At 47.1% G+C, this 23,543-nt stretch overlaps 1 protein-coding gene across 4 annotated transcripts in view; it reads right to left on the bottom strand.

The window, feature by feature from the left end:
• LOC116985614 (cytoplasmic phosphatidylinositol transfer protein 1-like) overlaps window positions 1-23,543 on the bottom strand; it is a 179,142-nt gene that overhangs the window by 22,428 nt on the left and 133,171 nt on the right. For all 4 annotated transcript variants that reach the window (XR_004415311.1, XM_033040462.1, XM_033040461.1 and 1 more), the window contains exon 9: window positions 20,045-20,108. Coding sequence is in view for 3 of the 4 variants with exons in the window: in XM_033040462.1 (XP_032896353.1) it covers window positions 20,045-20,108 (64 nt within the window). In the remaining variant the exon portion in view is untranslated. The remainder of the gene's footprint in view (window positions 1-20,044; window positions 20,109-23,543) is intronic.

Here is a 23,543-nt window from a genome sequence, read left to right as displayed (position 1 = left end):
CTGACTGTGGAAATATCTTCCCTCTGCAGGCTCAGCGAGGAGTGGGGAAGCAGTGTTTTTGAAAGAAGTGCTTGCTGCCTTGATGAAGGAAGTCCAAGCCACCAAGATTGGGTGTTAGTTTTTTTTATTCGGAAAGGAGAACTTCAAAGCCACCCGAATATAAACGTATGAGAGTCGGCAAGCGGTGCTGAGAAAGATCTGAGGTGTTACTGAAGATCAACTTAGAGCAAGACGCTTGCAAGCACGCTGCTTTGCGGTTGTAGGTTAGATGCTGGAGATGCAGGCAGCAGAATTAGCAACATGTTATCGATCACCTCATTGGAGCACCGTTAAATGGCCTCTGGTGCATTCGGCTCAATGGCGGAAATGTAGAGCGGTTATTCAGCACCCAAGCAAAATAGTGGCATTGCACGAAGCGTGGATGCGGAATCGACAGACCAGCGATCCGTGAAGGTGGCACCGCGTCCCGTGATGAGAGGGGTCGTCGTGACCGAAGATATCCTCCCGCACTCCGACCCCGCCCCGCCTCCCTCTCTCCCCACTTCGCAACCACGTGCATTTTGCCCCTCGATGTCCCCATCCCCGGCGATAAAGTGTATCTCTATAAACTAAACCATCTGTCATTTGAAACATAGCTATCAGAACACCTCCAGATTCAGGGACAGTTTCTTCCCAGCTGTTATTTTGCAACCGAACCATCCTACCAACAACTAGAGAGCAGTCTTGAGCTACTATTTACCTCACTGGAGACCCTCAGACTATCTTTGATTGGACTTTATCTTGCACCAAACGCTATTCACGTTATTCCCTTTGCCGTGTATCTGTACAGTGGGCGGCTCGTTTGTAATCATGTGCTGCCTTGTGTGTTAGCACGCAACAAAAGCTTCTCACTGTACCACGATACACGTAACAATAAACTAAACTCAAACTCAGAATAATAAATATTCAGAAGGGGTCATGGTTTCTCTATGCATCCCTTGGCAGGTCTGTGACAAGACAGGTCCCGGCATGTACTGTACATTTACCACCATTGACCACCCTGTAGAGGTGTCATGGCGACGCTGATGATAAACGGCAAGCATAGGACTAGCTGCAACACGCAGCAATTTTCTGCCCTTTACAGAGTCTTCAGGAAGCCTTCTGTTCTACAGTCATTACCTGTCAAAGCTGGCAAATCTCCCTCCAAAGGGCCGCATCTTGAAGAAAAAAGCCAACGTGTAATTTGGAGTCTATTAGTCTGAGTCTAATGGTCAGACTATCAGCTGTGCTTCTGACTGCCAGTATCACAGCTTTCCTGCCAAGACACGCTCCTGTTATTTACAGGTTCACCACGAGAGCTCAAAAGCATTAAAGACTATATAAAAGCACAGCATTCGAACAAGCCCTCTCGCCCACAATGTCTGTGGCGAGCATGATGCCAAGTTCAACCTTGGGGGCGGTAGAGTTGTTGCCTTACAACGCCAGAGACTATGCATTCCATCCTAACAATGGCCTCTGTCTGTGTGGAGTTTGTACATTCTCTCCGTGACCTGTGTGGGCTTTCTCCGGGTGCTCCGGTTTCCTCCCACATTCTAAAGACGTAGAGGTTTGTCGGTTCATTGACTTGTGCAAAATTGTAAATTGTCCCCAGCGTGTAGGAAAGTGTTAGTGCACGGGGGTGGCTGGTCGGCGCGGACTCGGTGGGCCGAAGGTCCTGTTTCCACACTGTATCTCTGAAGTCTGATCTAGTCTGCCTGCACTTGATCCATATCTCTCCATTCCCTCAATATCCACGTGCCCATCTAATAGCCTCTGAACCATCCCTTCCGCCACCACCCCCGGCACGCGTTCCAGGCATTCACCACCCTCTATATAATAAACCTGCCCTCCTTCAAACGTTGCCCCTCTAAATGTTACAGCAATGCCGCCTTGTCTTTGACATTTACACCCTGGGCAGCAGGTTCTGACTAACTATCCGCTACATGTCAACAGACGTTTCCAACTTCCCATGGGGCTTTTCAGGTTCTGCGGTGGAGGTTTCTTTGTGGAACCATTTTTGTAAGTCATTTGCAATTATTGAGAAAGCATCCGTAATTAAAATCTCTGATCATGCATTGATTCCTCGATAAATATTTTATATCAATCACTTTAGTGCTCAGAATAGTCCAATCTAGTTGTGTCAAATTTCTGTGAGTGCCTGAGTTGCCAGCAAGCTCTGATGATCGGGCTATTAATAGTCATGGCCTGATCAGAATCATACAGAATGGGAGCAATGGAAGGCCATTCAGCCCTAGAGTCCATTAGAGAGTCGTAGACTCTAGACTCTATAACACGAACCTGGCTGTTCCACCCAACTTGCCCACACTGACCAACATGTCCCATCTACACGAGTCCCATCTGCCTGATTTCAGCCCATATCCCACTAAACCTGTCCTATCCATGCACCTGTCCAAATGATTCTTAAACGTTGCAATAGTATCTGCCTCAACTATCTCCTCCGGCAGCTCGTTCCATACACCCACCACCCTTTGTGTAAAAAAGTTACCCCTCAGGTACGCATTAAATCTTTCTCCCCTCACCTTAAACCTATGTCCTCTGGTTCCCGATTCCCCCTGCTCTGGGCAAAACATTTAACCAATCTATTCCTCTCATGATTTTCTACACATACACGAGGTTTGTCTGCCATTCAACGTGGCCACAACCGATCTTCACCACAAGATCATGGCATGGTGGTGTTGGGGTAGAGTTGCTGCCTTACATGGCCAGAGACCCGAGTTTGATCCTGACCATGGGTGCTGTCTGTATGGAGTTTTTCCGTTCTCCCCATGACCTGCATAGGTTTTCTCCGGGTGCTCCGGGTTCCTCCCACACTCCAAGGACGTACAAGTTTGTAGGTTCATTGGCTTTGGTAAAAATTATAAATGACCCCTAGTTTGTGTAAAGGATTGTGTTGGTGTGCGGGGATCACTGGTCAGCACGGACTTGTTGGGCCGAAGGGCCTGTTTACATGCTGTACCTCTAAACTAAACTAAAAGATCACTCTCCAAACCATCTGATTCTCTCAGCATTCAAGATGCTCGTTATCTCAGCCTTTACTACACGTAATGACTAAGCATCCACATTTTCCTGAGGCAGTGAATTCCAAAGATTCATGATCCTCTCTGTAAATCCCAGAGTCAGGTAAACATGGGACGCGGAACCAGGGAGGCTGGGGGGCTGCAGCCCCCACACTTTTTTGCGATGTTTCCCCCGGGAGTTAGCGGCCAGCCCAGTGGATGTACTTTAGTGACCGACACGAACGGTTCAGTGTCTGCAGGACGCACCAACCTCACCCGTAACACAACTCACCGCGGTAGGGGCGGGCTGGCGGGCCGGTGAACGTGAAGGGAGGCGGTGGGCTGGAGTGGAGGCTTCCCACACTTACACACGGAGCCGTGTGGAAGCGAGCGACGGGAGGAGAGGCCCAGGGTCTGAGGGCACCAGGTCAAGGGGTCGGACTAATGGAGAACGCTGCTGAACAACACACCCTTCCTGCTCCTGTTTATAGAGGAATCAGGGACAAAACAACACAGAGAGCTGCCGTGTCAAACACTGGCTAACCCCGGATGGAGTCCAGGGTCAGCTCTGGTCTCACACCGGGAAAGATGTCAAGAGTTCATAGGAAAGCCAGAATGGGTGAGCAATGAAAGGTCTCGGTCATGCGTAGACTCTCGGGCTATTTACGTTGCAGGGGAGGTGAGTAGGGGACTGAGAGGATGTTCACAATCCTGTGGTGGAACAACCAAGGAAAAGATGCTCCAAGAGACGTACAACATGGACTCCGGGTGATCTCTCCAGAGAGTGGGGAGACTAGCACTGCAGGGGATACATTGTAAAAGTCTGGGAGGAAGGGCAAGGCAATAGGGGAGATAGACACAAACTGCTGGAGGAACTCAGTGAGGCAGCATCTCTGGAGAAAGTGAATGGGTGACGTATCATTTCGGGTCGGGACCCTTCTTCAGAGATGCTGCCTGATCCACTGAGTTACGCATATATGCCACCCCGTCTCACTGACCCTGAGCCCCGCCATCACCCTGTCCATCTACACGCCCGGAAACACAGCGATCAATGGAGCGGGCGCGGGTGCCCGGTAACCAGTACCTCAGTGACCTGCCGCCCGCATCCCCCGGTAACTGGTTCACCTGATACCTGGTACCCGATGTCCCAGGTAGGTGGGGGATATATTTTTTGAGGTGGGGGATGGCCTGTATTATTATCCCCCAGTTTTTGGAGGTCGAGCAATGACACAAATTATAATCACCTGCTCCTATCTCTCATGAAGGCCCTACATTTTCCTAAAAATACTTCAACCAAAAAACATTGAAATCATACTTCTACAATGCACTAAAACATGATGTAATACATCAAATTTCAAAAGGTCCCTACTGTGTGACCCCCTCTTTCCCCTCCCTCGCCGGCAACCCCCGAGGCTGGTGATCAGTGGTCGCTCAGCCCCCCCCCCCCCCCCCCACTTTCAAAACCGCCACGCGGCCCCTGGTAGAGGCAACAGCGTTACCACCTGATATAAAGGTGTAGACACTGAACGTTATGACAAGGTGGAAAAACATGTGTTTCTAGCCCTTGTTTAATTTAGTATTGTTTTGAGATACAGGGTGGAAACAGGCCCTTTGCCCCACTGAGTCCACGCTAACCATCAATCCATTCACAAAGATAGAAACAAAGTGCTGGAGTAATTCACGGGTCAGGCAGCATCTCTGGAGAAAAATGACGGGTGACGTTTCGGGTCGGAACCCTTCTTCACACTGGTTTTATGTTATCCAACTTTGATATCCATTCCCTACACATTAGGGGCAACGTACAGAGGCCAATTAACCTACAAACTGCACATCTTTGGGATGTGGGAGGAAACTGGAGCATCCAGAAGAACGTGCAAACTCCACGCACACAGCAGCTGAGTCTCAGGACCGAACTGGTGTCTCTGGTGCTGTGAGGCAGCGGATATACCAGCTGTGCCACCCTAGAGGTACAGCATGGAAACAGACCCTTCAGCCCACCTAGTCCTTGATGACCAAGTAAGAATCTCATTGTTCCATTTCGTGACATATGATGATAAAACACTCTCGCCTTCCGTTTAATCATCATCATCAATCATCGACCATCGATCGATCACCCGTTCACGCTAGTTCTACGTTATCCCACTAAATGAATGCTTTGGCAAAAAACTATAAATAATCAACAGTTCCAACTGATCTGCTCCTCAGGAAGAATCACCAGATGGGGAAACAATACCCTTCCTAAATTCACCACATCGCTTTGAGTTCTCTGTCTAGTGACATGGAGTAAAATTAAAATTACATCGCACTTCAATTAAAACTAAAAGTGACAACAGCAAAGGCACCAGACAGTGACTGGCTGGGGAACAATGTTATCCCTAGTGGTATTGCAAACAGCCAAAACCCATAAGGCTAAATGGAAGCAGCAAGCTCATGAGATCTCAGGTTACCTACACCGAGCTGCTGTCTGATTATCAAGCAGCCTTGTTAGCCGAGATTAGTAATGGAAAGCACAGATGGCCATGCATTTAGGTGAAGATCTCAGAGTAAGTTTCACATCTGGAAAAAAACGTGTCGGGCTGTGATTTTCGCATCCAATGCTGCTACGGAATATTTTGACAGATGCTGGAAGCCAGATTGGTGACATTTGAGGTAAAATCAGCTGTGGAGTTGCTGCATTTCATCTCACAGGGCAGCTTGAAAGGACACAGCACGATCCACAGATTTAATTACATTCCTCCCGCAAAAATAACTCCAACATTCTGTAACGCAAACTACAACGAACTATTCAATTCTCTACAGTTGCACCTTAACCAAAGTCCTCATAAGTAAAGTGGAAACAAAGAACTGCAGATGCTGGTTTATACCAAAGACAGACACAAAGTGCTGGAGTAACTCAGCGGGGGTCAGGCAGCGTCTCCCACTCCCTGGATGAGGTTTCGGGTCAGGTCCCTTCTTCAGACTCCATCTCTGGAGCAAAAGGTTGGGTGCGTCTGAAGAAAGGTCCCAACGCCAAACATCAAGCATCTTTTTTCTCCAGAGATGCTGCCTGACCCGCTGAGTTACTCCAGCACATTGTGTCTACACTCAGAAAAAAAAATGTGCAAGCCATCTTCTAGTGAATTCTCAACATAGAACATACAGGAGAGGACAGGAACGGGGCCCTTCGGTCCACCATGTTTGTACCCAACACGATGCCAAGTTAAACATCTGCCTGTACGTGATCCATATCCCTCCACTCCCTGCACTTCCATGTGCCTATCTAAAATTCTCTTCAACGCTACCTGGCAATGCAATGCGTTCCAGGCGCCCCACAGCTCTCTGTGTAAAAAACCTGCCCCGCACATCTCCATTAAACCTTCCCCCTCTCACACAGATGCCTGATAGCAAGTTGAGGCGGAGAATGTCTATTGATATGAGATGTAATTATTTGCACTTATATAATTGAAAGTCACGAATAAAGGCAGCAGTAATGATCGAGGCCACCAGGGCTGTTGAAGTGAGTTGGCCCAAGCCAACTCGTGAAGCACGGTAATGTTTTTCAGGCTTTAGACAGATGTTAATCCAATCAAAGCCGGCAAAGAGGCTATTATTTCCAGTTTGGCGAAATGCATTTGGAAATATTTCACTGGGACTCAGTGCAGTGTGATAATTAGATAATGCATTAGCACAGTGCAGTCACAAGTTCAGATTTAAAACCTGTGCAAACATGTTAGGGAGTAATGGATCACCAGGATAGGATTCAAGTGCGAGAGATGACGTTTTCCATTTCCTTCACTAAGGGGGAATTAAGGGGGACCCTCGTGGGGGGGCCACTGAGAAGGAAGGGGGAACAAACAGCGATGAATACTTTTTGTGACTTTGTCACTGCCTTTGTGGCCACTCCTTCGTGTACTTTGTATGCAGAAACAAAGCATTTCACTGTACCTCAGTACGTGACAATAAATTATCATCATCATCACGTCTGTTTACAGATACAGGGAGGAAACAGGCCCTTCAGCCCACTGAGTCTGTGCCGACCACGATCTTCCTGTACACTAGTTCTATCCTACACACTAGGGAGAATTTGACCAAAGCCAATTAACCTACAAACCTCACAATAACTTTTTCTGCTCTTCTCACGTTTTTTTGATACACGATCTCGGAATATTCCTACAACTGTGCAAATAATATCCCTGTCATTTTGCTCCTACTCTGTCAGCTGGTGTTTCTCCAGATGCTGCCTCTCTGATGACAAACTCCAACCCCATCACCAGTTTACCCCATGCAGCGTGGCGCTGTGATTACGGAATAAAGCCTGCAAACAGAATTAGTGTGCAATGCGTTTCAATACATTTAAATTGGAAGTAAAAAGGAATTTGCAAGCCATAGTCTCAGAGGATGTGATGCTGTAGTCAAGCATTTAATGGGATTATTGTTGGATACTGTCCAAGACTCGCTACTGTTTAGGGGTCAGACTCTCAATAAGCGGCAGCCCACCACCTAGAGACCTGCGTTTACTCAACATAGAACAGTATAGCAGAGGAACAGGCCATTTGGCCCACAAACTAAACTACACTAAATAATGGCAGTCCCAAGCCTCCTCCTATCTGCCTGCACATGATCCATATCCCTCCTTTCCCTGCATATCCATGTACCGATCCGAAAGGAACGGATGAAGCAGCATCTGTGGAGGGAATGGACTTTAGGATTGGGACCCTTCATCGGTCTGAAGAAAGGTCCCAACCCAAAACATCATCTGCCCATTCCCTCCCCAAAAGCTGCCAAGCCTCCAGAGTTCATCCCGGCATCTGCAGTCTCTTGTGTCTTCAATATTGGTCCAAGTGATTCCGCTTTTTCCCCTGACCTGTTACAATGCTGTGTGGTAGGATTATAGGAACATTAGCAAGCAATGCTTCAGGTCACTGTAATGAATAACAATGAGCAATACATTGCTTTTCTTATCAGTCTGACGAAGGGTCTCGACCCGATTCATCACCCATTCCTTCTCTGCAGAGATGCTGCCTGGCCCGCTGAGTTACTCCAGCATTTTGTGTCTACCTTAAATTGCTTTTCTCTGTGGACTGACTGCTGCAATGAACCTGTGCCCTGCTCTAAAAGGAGGCGAATGGCCACTGACTGCAACTATGATATGCTTTAGAATTTAGAGCTAAAACAGCGAAACAGGCCCTTCGGCCCACCAAGTCCACGCCGACCAGCGATCAGCCCGTACACGAACACTATCCTACATGCTAGTGACAATTTACAATTTACCAAAGCCAATTAACCTAGAAACCTGGACGTCTTTGGAGTGTGGAAGGAAGCCGGAGCACCCGGAGAAAACCGACATACAAACTCCGTACAGACAGCACCCGTAGTCAGGATTAAACCCGCTGTAAGGCAGCAACTATACCGCCGCGCCACGCTAGCTGAAATGTGCCATAAATGAAGCTTTAGCTTAAATGTTAAATTCACACACGTACAGACACATACCAAGTAGAAATGTGCACATACACACAAACTTGCACACTGCCGAGACACAATCATGTACACCAGTGAACCATAACATCCTGCTCACCAGACTCAAAGACCTCGGCATTGAAGGCTCTGCACTCAGCTGGCTCCGTTCCTACCTTTCCAACAGATCCCACTTCATCTCTCTCCACAACCACACCTCTGCTACAGCCACAGTCACTCAAGGCGTTCCCCAAGGCTCCGTACTCGGCCCCCTCCTCTTCATCATCTACATCCTCCCCATTGGTCAGATACTCCGCCACTTCAACCTGGACTTCCACTGTTATGCTGATGACACCCAGATCTACCTTGGTACCAAATCCCCCCACAACCCCCCCCCTCTCCCATATCAACTCCTGTTTGTCAGCTATAAAAACCTGGATGCAACATAATTCCCTCAAACTCAACAGCGATAAAACAGAATTCCTCCTCATAGGCTCCAAAGCCACACTCAGCAAAATCAATAACCCCACTCTCACCATCGACGGCACCACTGTCTCCCCATCTCCCCAGGCCCGCAACCTTGGCGTGATCTTTGATTCCACCCTCTCCCTTGAGCCTCACATCCGCCATGTCATTAAAACCTCCTTCTTTCATCTCCGCAACATCGCCAAACTCAGACCCTCTCTCACACCGCCCGCTGCTGAAAGACTCATCCATGCCTTCATCTCCTCCCGACTGGACTATTGCAACTCACTTCTCCTTGGTATCAGCTCCACCTACATCAACCGACTCCAACTGGTCCAGAACGCAGCCACCCGACTCATCACCCACACCAAATCCTGGCATCACATCACTCCAGTCCTCAAACAACTTCACTGGCTTCCCATCTCCCACCGGATCACCTTCAAAATCCTGATCCTCACCTACAAAGCCCTCCACCATCTGGCCCCCCCATATCTCACTGACCTCCTCTCCCCCTACCAACCCTCACGGTCCCTCAGATCCACATCAGCCGGTCTCCTCTCCATCCACAAGTCCAACCTCCGCAGTTTAGGGGACAGAGCCTTCTCCAGGGCAGCTCCCAGGCTCTGGAACTCCCTCCCCCAACTGATCCGCAATTCCGTGTCCCTCACCATCTTCCAGTCCCGCCTCAAGACCCATCTCTTCACCTCTGCCTATCCTTAGCCCCACGTCCCCCTCCCTTTTCATCTGTGCATTAATTGCCTTATTATTGTGTTTTGTATTGAATTCTGTCTTTACTTTGTGTACTAGTCATGTCTCTACTATTTATTTCATTCCCCTTACATGTTTTTCCTCTACCTGCAAAATTTTTGTAAGGTGTCCTTGAGACTCTTGAAAGGCGCCCATAAATAAAATGTATTATTATTATTATTATGTACACCAACACAGACAGACACAAGTCTTTAGTACACAACATCAACTCAACGCCAACAGACCATCCATTTCACACTTGACTCTCAGACAGAATGTGTCTACGGGCTCGACTAAACTTTGTGTCAACTGCTGGTTATTAATTTTGATCCATTGTTTCGAATCTTGACTGAAATGGCTCTGGGCTGGAACCCTGAAGAGATTTCTCAGGTCCACACTATCATTTATGATCTGACTGGGTGAGTAATTTGCAGGAATGCTTGTTGTGGTAAGGTTATAATCCTTGGGATGTTTAGTTTAATCTAATTTTGAGATACAGCGTGGAAGCAGGCCATTCGGCCCACCAAGCCCACGCCGACCATCGATCACCCATGCACTGGTTCTATGTTATTCCACTTTTGCATCCAGTCCCCATTGACTAATATGTAACCATTCAACAAAAAAACTCTTACCATTTTATAATTCATCCACTTTAGCAATAAACTCAACAAAGATTACTGTCTGTGAATAATTCAGATAAGTTTTCGATGGTTCTGAGAATCTCCATGTAAAATAATCCCTTTCCAAAGACATGTTCTATTTAGTTTAGTTTAGTGAAATACAGTGTGGAAACAGGCCCTTCGGCCCACCGACCATGATCACCCCGTACATTAATTCTATCCCACACGCGAGGGACAATTTACCGAAGCTAATTAACCTACAAACCCGTACGTCTTTAGAGTGTGGGAAGCAAACTGGAGCACCCGGAGAAAACCCACGCCATACAGGGTGAACGTACAAACTCCGTACAGACAGCACCCGTAGTCAGGATTGAACCTGGGTCTCTGGCACTGTGAGGCAGCAGCTTTAACACTGCACCACCTCATGATACTTTCAAGCTGAATGCGTTAGCAGAGAGTTAGAGTGAAGACTAACAAAATATTAAATGTTCCACTAAATGTCCAGTTTCCACCTCATCATTAAGCAAATCGTTCAATGGCCATGTGTCCCAATTATGGTGGAAAAGGGGATTTTATGGATTTTGAAATCTAAATCAATCGACTGCCATGACATTCATTTAAGTTGAAGGCATATCATAGAAGCAGGCAGAGACCAGACTTGGCAATACAAATCAGGCTCCTATGTCTATGCTAATTTCCCCATTCTGCGTCTTCTGGCAGCAAATTAGTGAATCTTTTCCTGTGGCCAAAGGGAAAAAGACCCTGAGAGATGCAATTAGCTTCCTGGCCACACAAGAAGGACTCCCTTGGTGAGCTATTAGACAGCATTGTCTATCACACTGCCATCCCCAGCATTTATCAGCTGCCCTTCTCTGCTCATAAGGCAGAGGTACGAGCTATAAGGCTGGCTCCATCCTGGGGGCGGAGTTGGAATCACTGGAGATGGTCTTGGGGGGGAGGATGCTCCTCAAACTGCGGAGCATCCTGGACAATACTGCTCACCCCCTCCATGACACACTGGTCAACCTGAGGAGGACATTCAGCTACAGACTGGTTCCACCAAGAAGCAGGACAGAACGCCACAGGAGATCCTTCTTCCCTGTGGCGATCAAACTGTACAACCCCTTCTGTCATGGGGTAGACTGACTCCCCCTCCCCCTCCCCCCCTCCCACTCCCTCCCCCTCCCTCCCCAATCTTTGCACATCCACAATCCTTTCCACTCGTCACTTTAATTTCATGTTTCATGTATTTTGTGTTTTTATGACTGTTGGTGGATCAATTTCCCTCCTGGGGTAAATAAAGTTCTATCGTATCGTATTGCATAAGTCTGCTATGTGTATCCATACCATACCAGCCAGCATCATCAAAGACCCACACCACCCTGGCCACGCTCTCATTTCACTCCCACCATCTAGGAGTCAGAAAACCATGACCACCAGGTTCAAGAACGGCCAACAACCATCAGGCTTTTTTAGTCTTTACAGGCCCCTAAGCCCACCGGGTTAGCGCCAACCAGCGACCATCACGTACACTAACCTACACACACTACCGGAAATCCTACAACTTACTGAAGCCAATTAACCAAAAAAATCTGAGTGTGGGAGGAAACCAGAACACCCGGAGAAAACCCACGCAGTCACAGGGAGGACGTACAAACTCCATACAGCCAGCCACTGTAGTCAGGATTGAACCCGGGTCTCTGGTGCTGTAAGGCAGCAACTCTATTGTTGCGCCACTGTGCCTCCCTGTGTCACCCCCACACCAAGGATAATTTACAGAAGCCAATTAACCTACATACCTGCATGTCTTTGCAATGTGGGAGTAAACTGGAGCACCTGGAGAAAACCCACGCGGTCACCGGGAGAAACTCCGTAGTCAGGATTGAACTCGGGTCTCTGGCGCTGTAAGGCAGAAGCTCTACCGCTGTGCCACCCTGGGCCACTAATTAACAGGTAACAGGGGGGGGGAGGGGGGGGAGAGAAGGCAGGAGAATGGGATTAGGAGGGAGAGATAGATCAGCCATGATTGAATGGTGGAGTAGACTTGATGGGCCAAATGGACTAATTCTTCTATCACTTATGACCTAATGACGTAAATATGGCTTGGGCCCAAATTTTACATCACTAAATCGAGAACCAGATGACATAGGTTTAAGGTGAGGGGTTAAAGATTTAGTAGGAAACTGATGGGTGACGTTTATACACAAACCGTGGTGGGTGAATGGAACATGCTGCCGGAGGAGGTAATCGAGGCAGGTACATGGATAGGATAGGTCTAGAGGGATATGGGCCAAATGTAGGCAGGTGGGACAAGTGTAGATGGGGCATGATGGTCGCTGTGGGCAAGTTGGGCCAAAGGGCTTGTTTCCGTACTCTATGGTTCTTTCACTCTAAAATCACAGTCTTTCCAATAGCCAAAAATATGAAGTGTGTGAACAAATTAAGGGAGAATGTTATAAACATCACATTTTGTTGTTACAGTGAAATGTATTCAGGCATATTTGACTTTTAGAGCTTATTAAAGTTACATTTCAGATGAAAGAATCATTTCAGAATGTAGCCATGGGTCTGGTCGATGTGAACGACGTCATTTGGCTAATATTCTAGGAAAGGTGGAATGTTTTGAACATTTTAAATGTCAGGGCTTTTATATAGGTTTGGTTCTGAGCCCCTTCCTTATTATGTGCCGAGTTAAATCAATGCCTTTTAAAAACAGAATACAAAGGACATACAGATTGGAAAATTTGGGATAGGTTGTCAAGTTTTTCAAAGCAGGAAAACAGCTAATATCAAAATTATAAAGCTCAGGATATGCTTCCAGTAACTTCACTCCAGCTCACAATGACTTCACTAGTATTGACCTTCCAGCGAGCAGCTTCTTTCTTTCGTCAGAGGGTGGTGAATCTGTGGAATTCTTTGCCACAGAAGGCAGTGGAGGCCAAGTCAGTGGATATTTTTAAAGCAGAGATGGATAGATTCTTGATCAGTACAGGTGTCAGAAGTTATGGGGAGAAGGCAGGAGAATGGGGTGAAGAGGGAGAGATGGATCAGCCATGATTGAATGGTGGTGTAGACTTGATGGGCCGAATGGCCTAATTCTACACCTATTCCTCATGATCTTTCTGGAGGTGTGTTGGGTAGAGAAAGATGGCAACATCTCTGTTTAATTACACTACCCTGCAGTTGTTCGAGGTCCTACCTTTAGAATGTGGGAATAAACTAAAACCTTCCTTGGGAGGATGTAAATGATCGCTTTTCTTGTTCTCTTCAAGCCAGCACTAATGTCCACCATTCCTCCCTTGTTGCCAACAGGTGGGCGGTACAATGGCACAGCCGGTAGAGCTATCACCTCTCAGCGCCAGAGACCCGGGATCGATCCTCAGCCGCTATCGGTGCGGAGTTTGCATGTTCTCCCTGTCACAGCATAGGTTTCTTCCAGGTGCTCCGGTTTCCTCCCACATCCCAAAGATGTGTGGCTTTGCAGGTTGTGTAGAAAGGAACTGCAGATGCTGGTTTATACCAAAGATAGACACAAAGTGCTGGAGTAAAAACCCTGTCAAGAGTTCTCCCGAGTTTGCCCTGATTCGAACTCGGAGATTTACGGTAATGGCCGCTCGTAGGTACTCGGGGCTCTCGTGGACATTTTTCAACATGTTGAAAAATCTTCACGCGTCTTCCCAAGCTTACCGCGTTTCCCGAGTACCTGCCGTTAGCGTTACGAACCGCTAAGAGATGTCCCCGAGCTCCGACGTACCCGCTATGTACATTCTACGCGCTTCCACAAGTTTGATTTTTTTTTTAACTCGGGAGAGCTCTTGAATGAACTCGTACAGTGGGACAGGGCTTTAAATCCACGGGTCAGGCAGCATCTCTGGAGTAAAAGGCTGGATGACGTTTCGATCGGAACTCTTCTTCAGACTGAAGTACTTCAGACTGGGTCTGAAGAAGGGTCCTGATCCAAAACGTCACCCATCCTTTTTCTCCAGATATGCAGCCTGACCCGCTGAGTTACTCCAGCACTTTGGTTTGTAGGTTAATAGGCCTCTGTAAATTGGCCCGAGTGTGTTGAGAGTGGATACGAAAGTAGGACAACACAAAATTAGTGCGAACAGACGATCGATGGTCGGCATGGGTTCGATGGCCCGAATCCATGCTGCATCTTTCAAACAAGAGTTAATGCCAGTGTGTAGGAATTTGCTGCCCACAAAATGGCCGTGACATTTTGCAACAGTCGTGTGCCTTTGCCTTTGGTTGTGGCAACTTGCGCCAGTGATAAGATTAAAACAAACGGCGTGCCTTAACAGAGGACTTTCACCATCTTATTCTGTAAAACATCTTGGACAATGAAATTATCCTTTAATGCTGCTAAGCTTTAGTTTCTAAATCTACGCAGCACAAGCGCTCACGTTTATTGGAGGATGGGCTCAGATTGTTTAGTGCGGTCGGGATGAGGCCTGTCTGGGGTATCTCCAGATTATCCTGGGAAATACTTCCCTGCAATGTTTGTAAAGCTGACAATCGGCACGTGTCCTCTCAAAGCCACTAAAATGTTGTAGACGTTTACTGTGCCTCAGCGGGTAACATTTGCTTCTGGGATAGAACGATGTGGGTGGAAGTCCACCTCCTGAGGACTGGGCATGGAGGAATGGTAGAAGCAAGACTATGGAGGGATTTGAAAACAAGGGTGCACGGTGGCGAAGCGGTAGAATTGCTGCCTTACAGCGCCAGAGTCCCGGGTTCGATCCTGACTAAGGGTGCTGTCGGTACGGAGTTTGTACGTTCCCTCTTTTACTCCGGGTGCTCCGGTTCCCCCCCCACACTCCAAAGACATAAAGGTATGAAGGTTAATTTGGCTTCGGTAAAATTGTAAATTGTCCCTAGTGTGTAGGATAGTGATAGTGTGCGAGGTGATCACTGGTCAGCGCAGAATCAGTGGGCCTGTTTCCTCGGAGTATCTCTAAAGTCTGAAGAATACATTGCACAGCTGCGGGGAATTAAGGAGAGAAGGAATGAGCAGATGGGTTTGTTATCTTGGTAGTTGGCAAGAATTCAATGGGCTGAATGGCCTTCTTCTCTGTCACTATAAACAATCATAAGAGATGTAGAAGCTTTGGAGATGGTACGACGGAGGTTTACCCGAATGCTGCTGAGATTAGAGGATTCAGCCACGGGGAGAGGTTGGATAGACTTGAATTGTTTTCTCTGGGAGGTCGGAGGTTGAGGGGAGATTTGATAGAAGTTGATAAAATTATGAGAGGCATAGATAGGGTAGACGGTCAGAACTTTGTTCCCCAGGGTGGAAATCTCCAATACTAGAGGGCGCAGCTGTAAGGTGCGGAGGGGAGGTTTAATGGAGATGTGCGGGGTGCCTAGAAAGCAGAGGTGGTAATGAAGGCAGATACAATAGTGGCGTTTAGGATGCTTTTAAACTCATGGAGGTGCAGGTAATAGAGGGATATGGATCAAGTGCAGGCAGATGGAACCAGTTTAACTTGGCATCATGTCCGGCATAAACATTGTGGGCCGAAGGGCTCGTTCCATGAGGATTTCTGTTCTACGTTCCAGGGGCGGAAGACCGGGGGGGGAGGGGGGGGGGGCAGAGGGGACATGTCCCCCCCATGTTTTGAGAGGTGGGGGACATCCCCCCCAAGTTTTTGTAATCCGGATTTTAAAACCCGGTGAAATCTCCGCTTTCCGCGGGAGAGTGGGGGTGGGACTGATGATCGAGGGCGCCGATTGGATGAGAGAGACGTCGGTCAGCAGGCAATGGGGGCGGGACATGATGATTCAGCGCGGTGATTGGAGGAGGGAGACGTGGCAGGATCGATCCCGGCCGGCTCTCCGCCGCTGTCCCGTCCCCTCCCGAGTAACCCCCCTCCCCCCCGCGGGTGACCAGAGAGGTCGGCAGCAAAGATCCTCCGCTATAGGATCTTTGGTAGGGAGTCAGGCGGGCGCGGCGCCCCCAGACCCACTGCCAGCGCAGAGAAGCAGCGCTAAATGCTGCTCAACTCTGCCTGTCCCGCCAGGTGAGCCTACAGCCCTTCCCGGACTTGCGGGAAATATGGCCAGCGCGGAGAAGCAGCGCTGGTGTCCCGTCAGTCTAGACAGGGCTGTAGTTAACCCGGTGAGACAAGCAGAGTTGAGCTGTGTGTGTGTGTGTGTGTGTGTGAGTGTGCGCATGCGCGCATGGCCGTCAAAAAATTGTGTCCCCCGGTCCCCTCCATGTTTTGATAGCGAGTTCTGCTCTTGCTACGTTCTATGTTAAAATACAAATGTTTTTCTTTTGTTGCCTATTTCCTTCGCTCCATAAATACTGCCTCGCCCACTGCATTTCTCCAGCATTTTTGTCTACCTTTGTTTTTCTTTTCCTTTGTTTGAGGAGCTGCTTTGTACAATAATGAGTGCGATTAGCTTTCAACATTGGGGAACAGTGCCCATCATGTTGCAAATATCCTCCCCAGCCGGTTCGTCAAATCCCTGAACAATAACTGCAGCTTTCTTAATTAATTGCAACCAATTACATTGGTGGAACCGAATAAATATTTCTCCCTATTGTAAGTCCTGTGCACACCTTGTATAATGAGGGTACAATTTATTACACGCGATCATGCTTAAGCAAACAGATGTGAGCCTAGTTAGGAGAATGTGGGAATAACAGCATCAAACCCCCACTGATTGTTTGCTTGGTGGTGTTTATGTTCCTATTAGAGCAATTAGACGACATAAGCATTTTCAAAAACAGATGTTTGCCTTCGATCTATTCTCTGCCTCTGGGAACACGCAGCGGGAGTTGGGATTGAAGCGAAACTGTCCTCTCAAACTGAGTGAGAGTGAGAGGGAGGGGGGCAAGTGCAACCAAATGTTGAACAACACAGAGACCAAAGGCCCCTCCTATTCCTTCCCTACCCTTCTCCTTCACCAATTCCCTTCCTACCCTTCCCCTCCTTACCAGGTCTCTTACTTTAGTTTAGAGATACAGCACGGAAACAGGTCCGCGCTAACCAGCGATCTCCGCACACTAGCACTACCCTACACACTGGGGACGATTTTGCATTTGTACCCAGCCAGCTTACCTAAAAACCTGTACATCTTTGGAGTGTGGAAACAGAAGATCTTGGAGCAAACCCACGCGGGTCACAGGGAGAACGTACAAACTCCATACAGACAGCACCCGTAGTCAGGATCGAACCCAGGTCACGGGCGCTGTAAGGCAGCAACTCTACCACTGCGCCACTGTGTTGCCCTTTTCCCTTCCCTTCCCTACCCATCTCCTTCCCTTCCCTTGGGAACTTGATCGGTTTTCAATGATAATCAATAGTTTCATGGTCATCATTGTAACTGCAAATTATTAGCTTGAACATTTCAGCAATATCTATCTTAGCATCTTGCTCTTGATTTATTTAATTACTTAGATGTAAGCTCCCTCACTGTTCTGCTGGGATTCAAGCTCATGACTGAATCTCCAGTGTATAATTCTGGAATGCTAGATCCATAACACTTGTAGTCGGCGCAGCGGTAGAGTTGCTGCCTTACAGCGCCAGAGAACTGAGTTCGATCCTGCCTATGGGTGCTGTCTGTACAGACTTTGTACGTTCTCTCCGTGACCGCGTGGGTTTCCTCCGGATGCTCCGGTTTCCTCCCACATTCCAATGTCGTACAGGTTTGTAGATTAATTGGCTTCGGTAAAAATTGTAAATTGTCTCTAGTGTGTAGGATAGTGTTAGTGTGCGGGGATCGCTGGTCGGCATCGATTCGTTGGGCCAAAGGGCCTGTTTCCGTGCTGTATGTCTAACTAACGCATAGCAATGAGCCCTTCAGCCCAGCAACCCCATGCTGATCTCTTCTGCCCGTCTATTCTAATCCCATTTGTCCACATTGTCTTTCTAACCTTTGCCGATTCAAGTTCCTATCTAAATGCCTCTTCAACATGGCAATTGTATCTGAGTCCACCATCTCCTCCGGCAGCTTGTTCCAGATATCAATCGCTCTCATGCCCCTCAGATATCTACATTGTTGATTGCTTTCTGAATTGGTTGTCCTAGCAACCTCCACTTGAGATGTGGGTGCCAATCCTCTCAAACTTTGTTTCTTTTCAAGTTGGGCATTGGAGCTTTGCACTGAAATGTCTAATTGTATAAAGTATAGTTTGTGTACAGGTTATACATACAAGGACCTTATCAATCTGACTTACCCCCCCCCTCCATATCTCATTGATAAATGAGCCATCTGCAATTTTTAGTTTAGTTTAGAGATGCAGCGTGGAAACAGGCCCTTCGGCCCACCGAGTGGGGCTCATGTTGTTGACCTCCCCGTGGTGAGCCCTGTCAACTGACCTCAATCAGGCGAACGACAACAAACAGAGGCAGCAGCAGAAATGCAACCTCAGTCATCGCAGCTTGGCGCCAACCCGGAGCATGCGCCCTCTTTAGGGCGGGCAACTGCGGATGTCGAACCGGATGGCATCACCCTGCTGCGGACTTCTGCTGCCTCAAACGCAACAAGAAGAAGAAGGCCCACCAAGTCCGAGCCGACCAGCGATCCCCACACATTAACACTATCCTACACACACTAGGGACAATTTACACACAGACCAAGCCAATTAACCTACATACCTATAAGTCTTTGAAGTGTGGGAGGAAGCCAAGAAAAGATGAGAAAACCCAAGCTGTCATGGGGAGAACGTACAAACTCCACAAAGACAGCACCCACAGTTGTTGATTTTAAATTTGTTTTTAAATTCAATAACGTAGTGTTATGTCCGACATGTTTGCTGGTCACACCTTTGCTCCTGAACCTTCGGAGTATCCTGCACTGAATGAGCAGAAATTCATAGGAAGGAACTGTAGATGCCGGTTTATACCGAAGACAGACATAAAATGCTGGAGTAACTCAGCGGGTCAGGCAGCATCTCTGGAGAATGGGAATAGGCGACGATTCGGGTCAGGACATGGACAGGTACTTTGTACTGCTGAGTTACTCCAGCACTTTATATCTTAAACGTCACCTCACCATGTTCTCCAGAGGAACTGCCTGACCTGCCGAGTTACTCCAGCACTTTGTGTCGTTTTACGGATTAACCAACATCTGCAGTTCTTTGTTTCTACATGTTGCAGCTTGTTAGGAATTTTAATTTGCATGTTTAGACTTTAGAGATACAGTGTAGAAACAGGCCCTTGGGCCAACTGAGTCTGCCAGCAACCACTTTGTACACTACCACTATCCTACACACTAGGGACAAGTCACAATTTACAGAAGACAATTACAGACAGAATCGCTGGTTGGTGAAGACTCGGTGGGCCGACGGGCCTGTTTCCGCGCAGTATCTCTAAACTAAAACTAAATAATCATGCTACTGTTTTAAATCTGTCACCATTTCTTGTTGTTCTCTCTACTCTACTTGCATTGGACTTGATTGCATTTAGTATTGTCTAATAGGTTTGGATAGCATCCAAAACAAAGCTTTTCACTGCGCCCAAGTACACACAACAATGATAAACCTAAACCTAATTCACACAGCAGCTTCAGCATCAAAGTATCCTGGTTGGGATTCGCTGTAAAATGGACACATTAAACATTAACAATAACACAGATGCGTTTAATGTGCAAGCCAAAGAAGTGAGACATCCATCCTTTCCTTTCCCCGTAAGCTTGCAATATATAAGATAAGAGACTTCTGGTTAAGAAGAGACATGGATCACAAGCTTAAAATGCAAAGAAACAATTGAATAGTTTAACTTGACTCACCACACCACTCATCCACCCAAGCGAAAGCTTGTCGATGCCCTATTAATAGAATATCCCTAATGACCTGAAAGAAGGAAAAAAACATTGAATAATATCATAGAAAATGTAGAAAATAGGTGCAGGAGGAGGCCATTTGGCCTTTTGACCCTGCACCTCCATTCATTGTGATCATGGCTGATCATCCACAATCAGTAGCCCGTGCCTGCCTTCTCCCCATATCCCTTGATTCCGCTAGTCCCTAGAGCTCTATCTAACTCTCTTTTAAATTCATCCAGTGAAATGGCCTCAACTGCCTTCTGTGGCAGAGAATGCCACAAATTCACAACTCTCTGGGTGAAAACGGTTTTTTCTCATCTCAGTTTTTAATGGCCTCCCCTTTATTCTTAGACTGTGGACCCTGGTTCTGGACTCGCCCATCATTGGGAACATATTAACCAACTTTACCATTCATACCGACTCATATTACCATTTACTTCTTTGCTTGAACTTTGAAACCTCTCAACAACACCGATGAACAATAGTGAACAAAGGCTTTATTCAATGTGTACATTCTCTGTGACAAGTACAGATCTCAACACAAAGCCCAGGGAAAGTGAATTTACAATTTACAAACTTGTCGGTTTTGGATAAAAATCAAAACAAATTGCAGATGGGGGGGAATCTGAAATACAAAACAGATGACAGATTGATGAGAGCAGTGTGGTGGCGCAGCTGGTAGAGCTGCTATCTCACAGCGCCAGAGACCTGAGCTCGATCCTGACCTCAGGTGCTGTTTGTGTGTAGTTTTTGTACCTTCTCCCTGTGACCACGTGGTTCCCTCCAGGTGCACAGGTTTCTCCCACATCCTCCCACAAAGTTAATTGGCCTCTGTGAATTGCCCCTAATGTATAGGGACTGGATGCAAAAGTGAGATAACATGGGAATTAGTATGAACGGGCGATCGATGGTCGGCATCGCCTGGAAGGGCCAAAGGGCCTGTTTCCATGCTGTATCTGGAGTAAAGATAAAATCAGAATTATCGTTTAATTGGCACTGTAAATTGCCCCCCCGTGGTATGTAAGAGGTGGTTGCAAAAGTGGGACACAATAGAATGAGTGTGAATGAGCGATCGATGGTGGGCGTGGACTTGGTGGGCCGAAGGGCCTGTTTCCAAGCTGTTTCTTTCAGTCAATGAACCAAAAGCAGAAAATACTCTAAACACACATCAGGCCAAGCAGCATCTGGAGAGATAGAGATAGAGATAGAGATGGAGAGGGAGAGGGAGAGGGAGAGGGGGAGGGAGAGGGAGAGGGAGAGGGAGAGGGAGAGGGAGAGGGAGAGGGAGAGGGAGAGGGAGAGGGAGAGGGAGAGGGAGAGGGAGAGGGAGAGGGAGAGGGAGAGCAAAATGAGAAAACAAGTTGGTATTAATGCCCGGTTCCATAAATATCCTTGCAAAAAGATGCCAAATCCTAGCCAATGATGCAAAAACTAAAGAGCGAGAGAAATGAGTGCAGGAGTGTATAAATCTCTGCTGTGAAAGCGGGGCATGTTGGCTGCAGCTTCCCATGGATAAGCCCACTGTTAATCACAGTTAGAATATCATTTGTACCTGTCATGGGAACTGCATCAAGATACTGACTTCATCACCTATACTGTATAGTATAGTCTATACAATACTCTACTATAGTCTATCAAAGACACAATGAGGATTTACTGAGTCACCCAGGGCATTAGATTCATCATCATTCACCAATTATCTGATATAATTACAGCCTAATGTATTGGGATCCTAGCACGCAAGATCCCAGAAGACAGCTATAAATCCGGGTCTGTGTCTCTCTGGTATACTTCCAATTAAATAGATTGCAATTTAAACAGAAATTCCATTTTTTTTCAGAGACAAAAGGAATGGCAGATGCTGGTTTACCAAAAAAAAAATGCTGGAGGAACTCAGTGGGTCAGGCAGCATCACTGGAGTACATGGATAAGATTGACTTGGAATCTAAACCCTGTTTCTCTCTCTCACTCTCTCTGTGCAAATGTTGCCTGACCTGATGTGTGTTTAGAGTATTTTCTGGTTTTTGATTATTTGGTTTAGTTTAGATATACAGTGTGGAAACGGCCTTCAGCCCAATGAGTCAACGCCGACCTACGATCATCCATTCACACTGGTTCTATCCCACACACGAGGAATAATTGAGAGAAACCAATTAATCTACAAGCCTGCATGTCTTTGGAGTGTGGGACCAAACTGGAACATCATGAGAAAACCTACGTGGTCACCGAGAAAACGTACAAAATCTGGAAAGACGCCAATAGTCAGGTTCGAACCTGGGTCTCTGTCACTATAAGGTGGTAACTGTGCCGTTTGATAGATTGAAAGGCACAATATGGAAACAGGCCCTTCGGCCCTTTGAGCCCATGCTGACCATCGATCATTCATCCAGCCCATAGCTTCTTGTGCCTGGCTGAATTTTACCCTTGTTTATCAAAATTATTAAGAAAAAATAGCAAACAGTGGCGATGTGTAAAAAATAAGAATACATACCCTGAGTTGCTCCCAGGTGATAGGCAGGGCCTCTATGTCTATAATATGTGTGGTACCATTTCCATCATAATATGTGTGATGCCATTGACCATTTCCAGCTATTCTTTTCTGTTTTTACTTCAGATTCCCAACATTTGGGATTTTTTAACTTTTGGATCATGATGATCCTCTCAGTCACTGAGGTGCTATTTTTAGTCATAGAGTCATAGAGTGTGGAAAGAGGCCCTTCGGCCCAACTTGCCCACACCGCCCAACATGTCCCAGCTACACTAGTTCTTGGTGAGGTATTGACATGACTGACATGAAACTTAGAAAATAATAAATTCCTTTTTTATAAAGTGACTTTACATATCTTCATCAGTCTGAAGAAGGGTCTCGACCCGAAACGTCACCTAGTCCTTCGCTCCATTGATGCTGCCTCACCCGCTGAGTTTCTCCAGCATTTTTGTCTACCTACATATGTTCATGTCTTTTTTACCCCCCTCTGTGCCCACGTGCATATCCCACTGCTCTCTGGTTAATTAAAGTACTTGAAGGTAATCCTTATAAACGGTATTGAAGGAAGCAGAAAATGGTGCAGTAACGGTGGCAATTATTGCAACGACTACCAATAATGGCAGGGTAATCTTTCCAGCAGTGAGTAGAGAGGACTTACACACACTCTACCTGCATAAACTTGACTTGACTTGACTTGACTTAAAGCAATTGCAATTACATCCAGCATTTGATTTTATTGTCAGAGACACAGCGCGGAAACAGCCTTTCAGCTCATCAAATCCACGCCGACCATCCATCGTCCGTATAATAGTTCTGCCTTATTCCACTTCTGCATCCTACACTCTAGGGACAATTTACACAAGTCAATTAACCTGCAAACCCGCACGTCTGTGGAGTGTAGGAGGAGACGGGAACACACAGAGAAAACACCGCGGTCACAGGGAGAACATACAAATTCTGTACAGACAGCACCCG

Source organism: Amblyraja radiata, chromosome 22, assembly GCF_010909765.2.
Source record: "Amblyraja radiata isolate CabotCenter1 chromosome 22, sAmbRad1.1.pri, whole genome shotgun sequence".
In the NCBI taxonomy this organism is placed as follows: Eukaryota; Metazoa; Chordata; class Chondrichthyes; order Rajiformes; family Rajidae; genus Amblyraja; species Amblyraja radiata.
The sequence above is the reverse complement of the archived record's forward strand: the minus strand, read 5'-3'. Positions and strand labels throughout refer to the sequence as shown.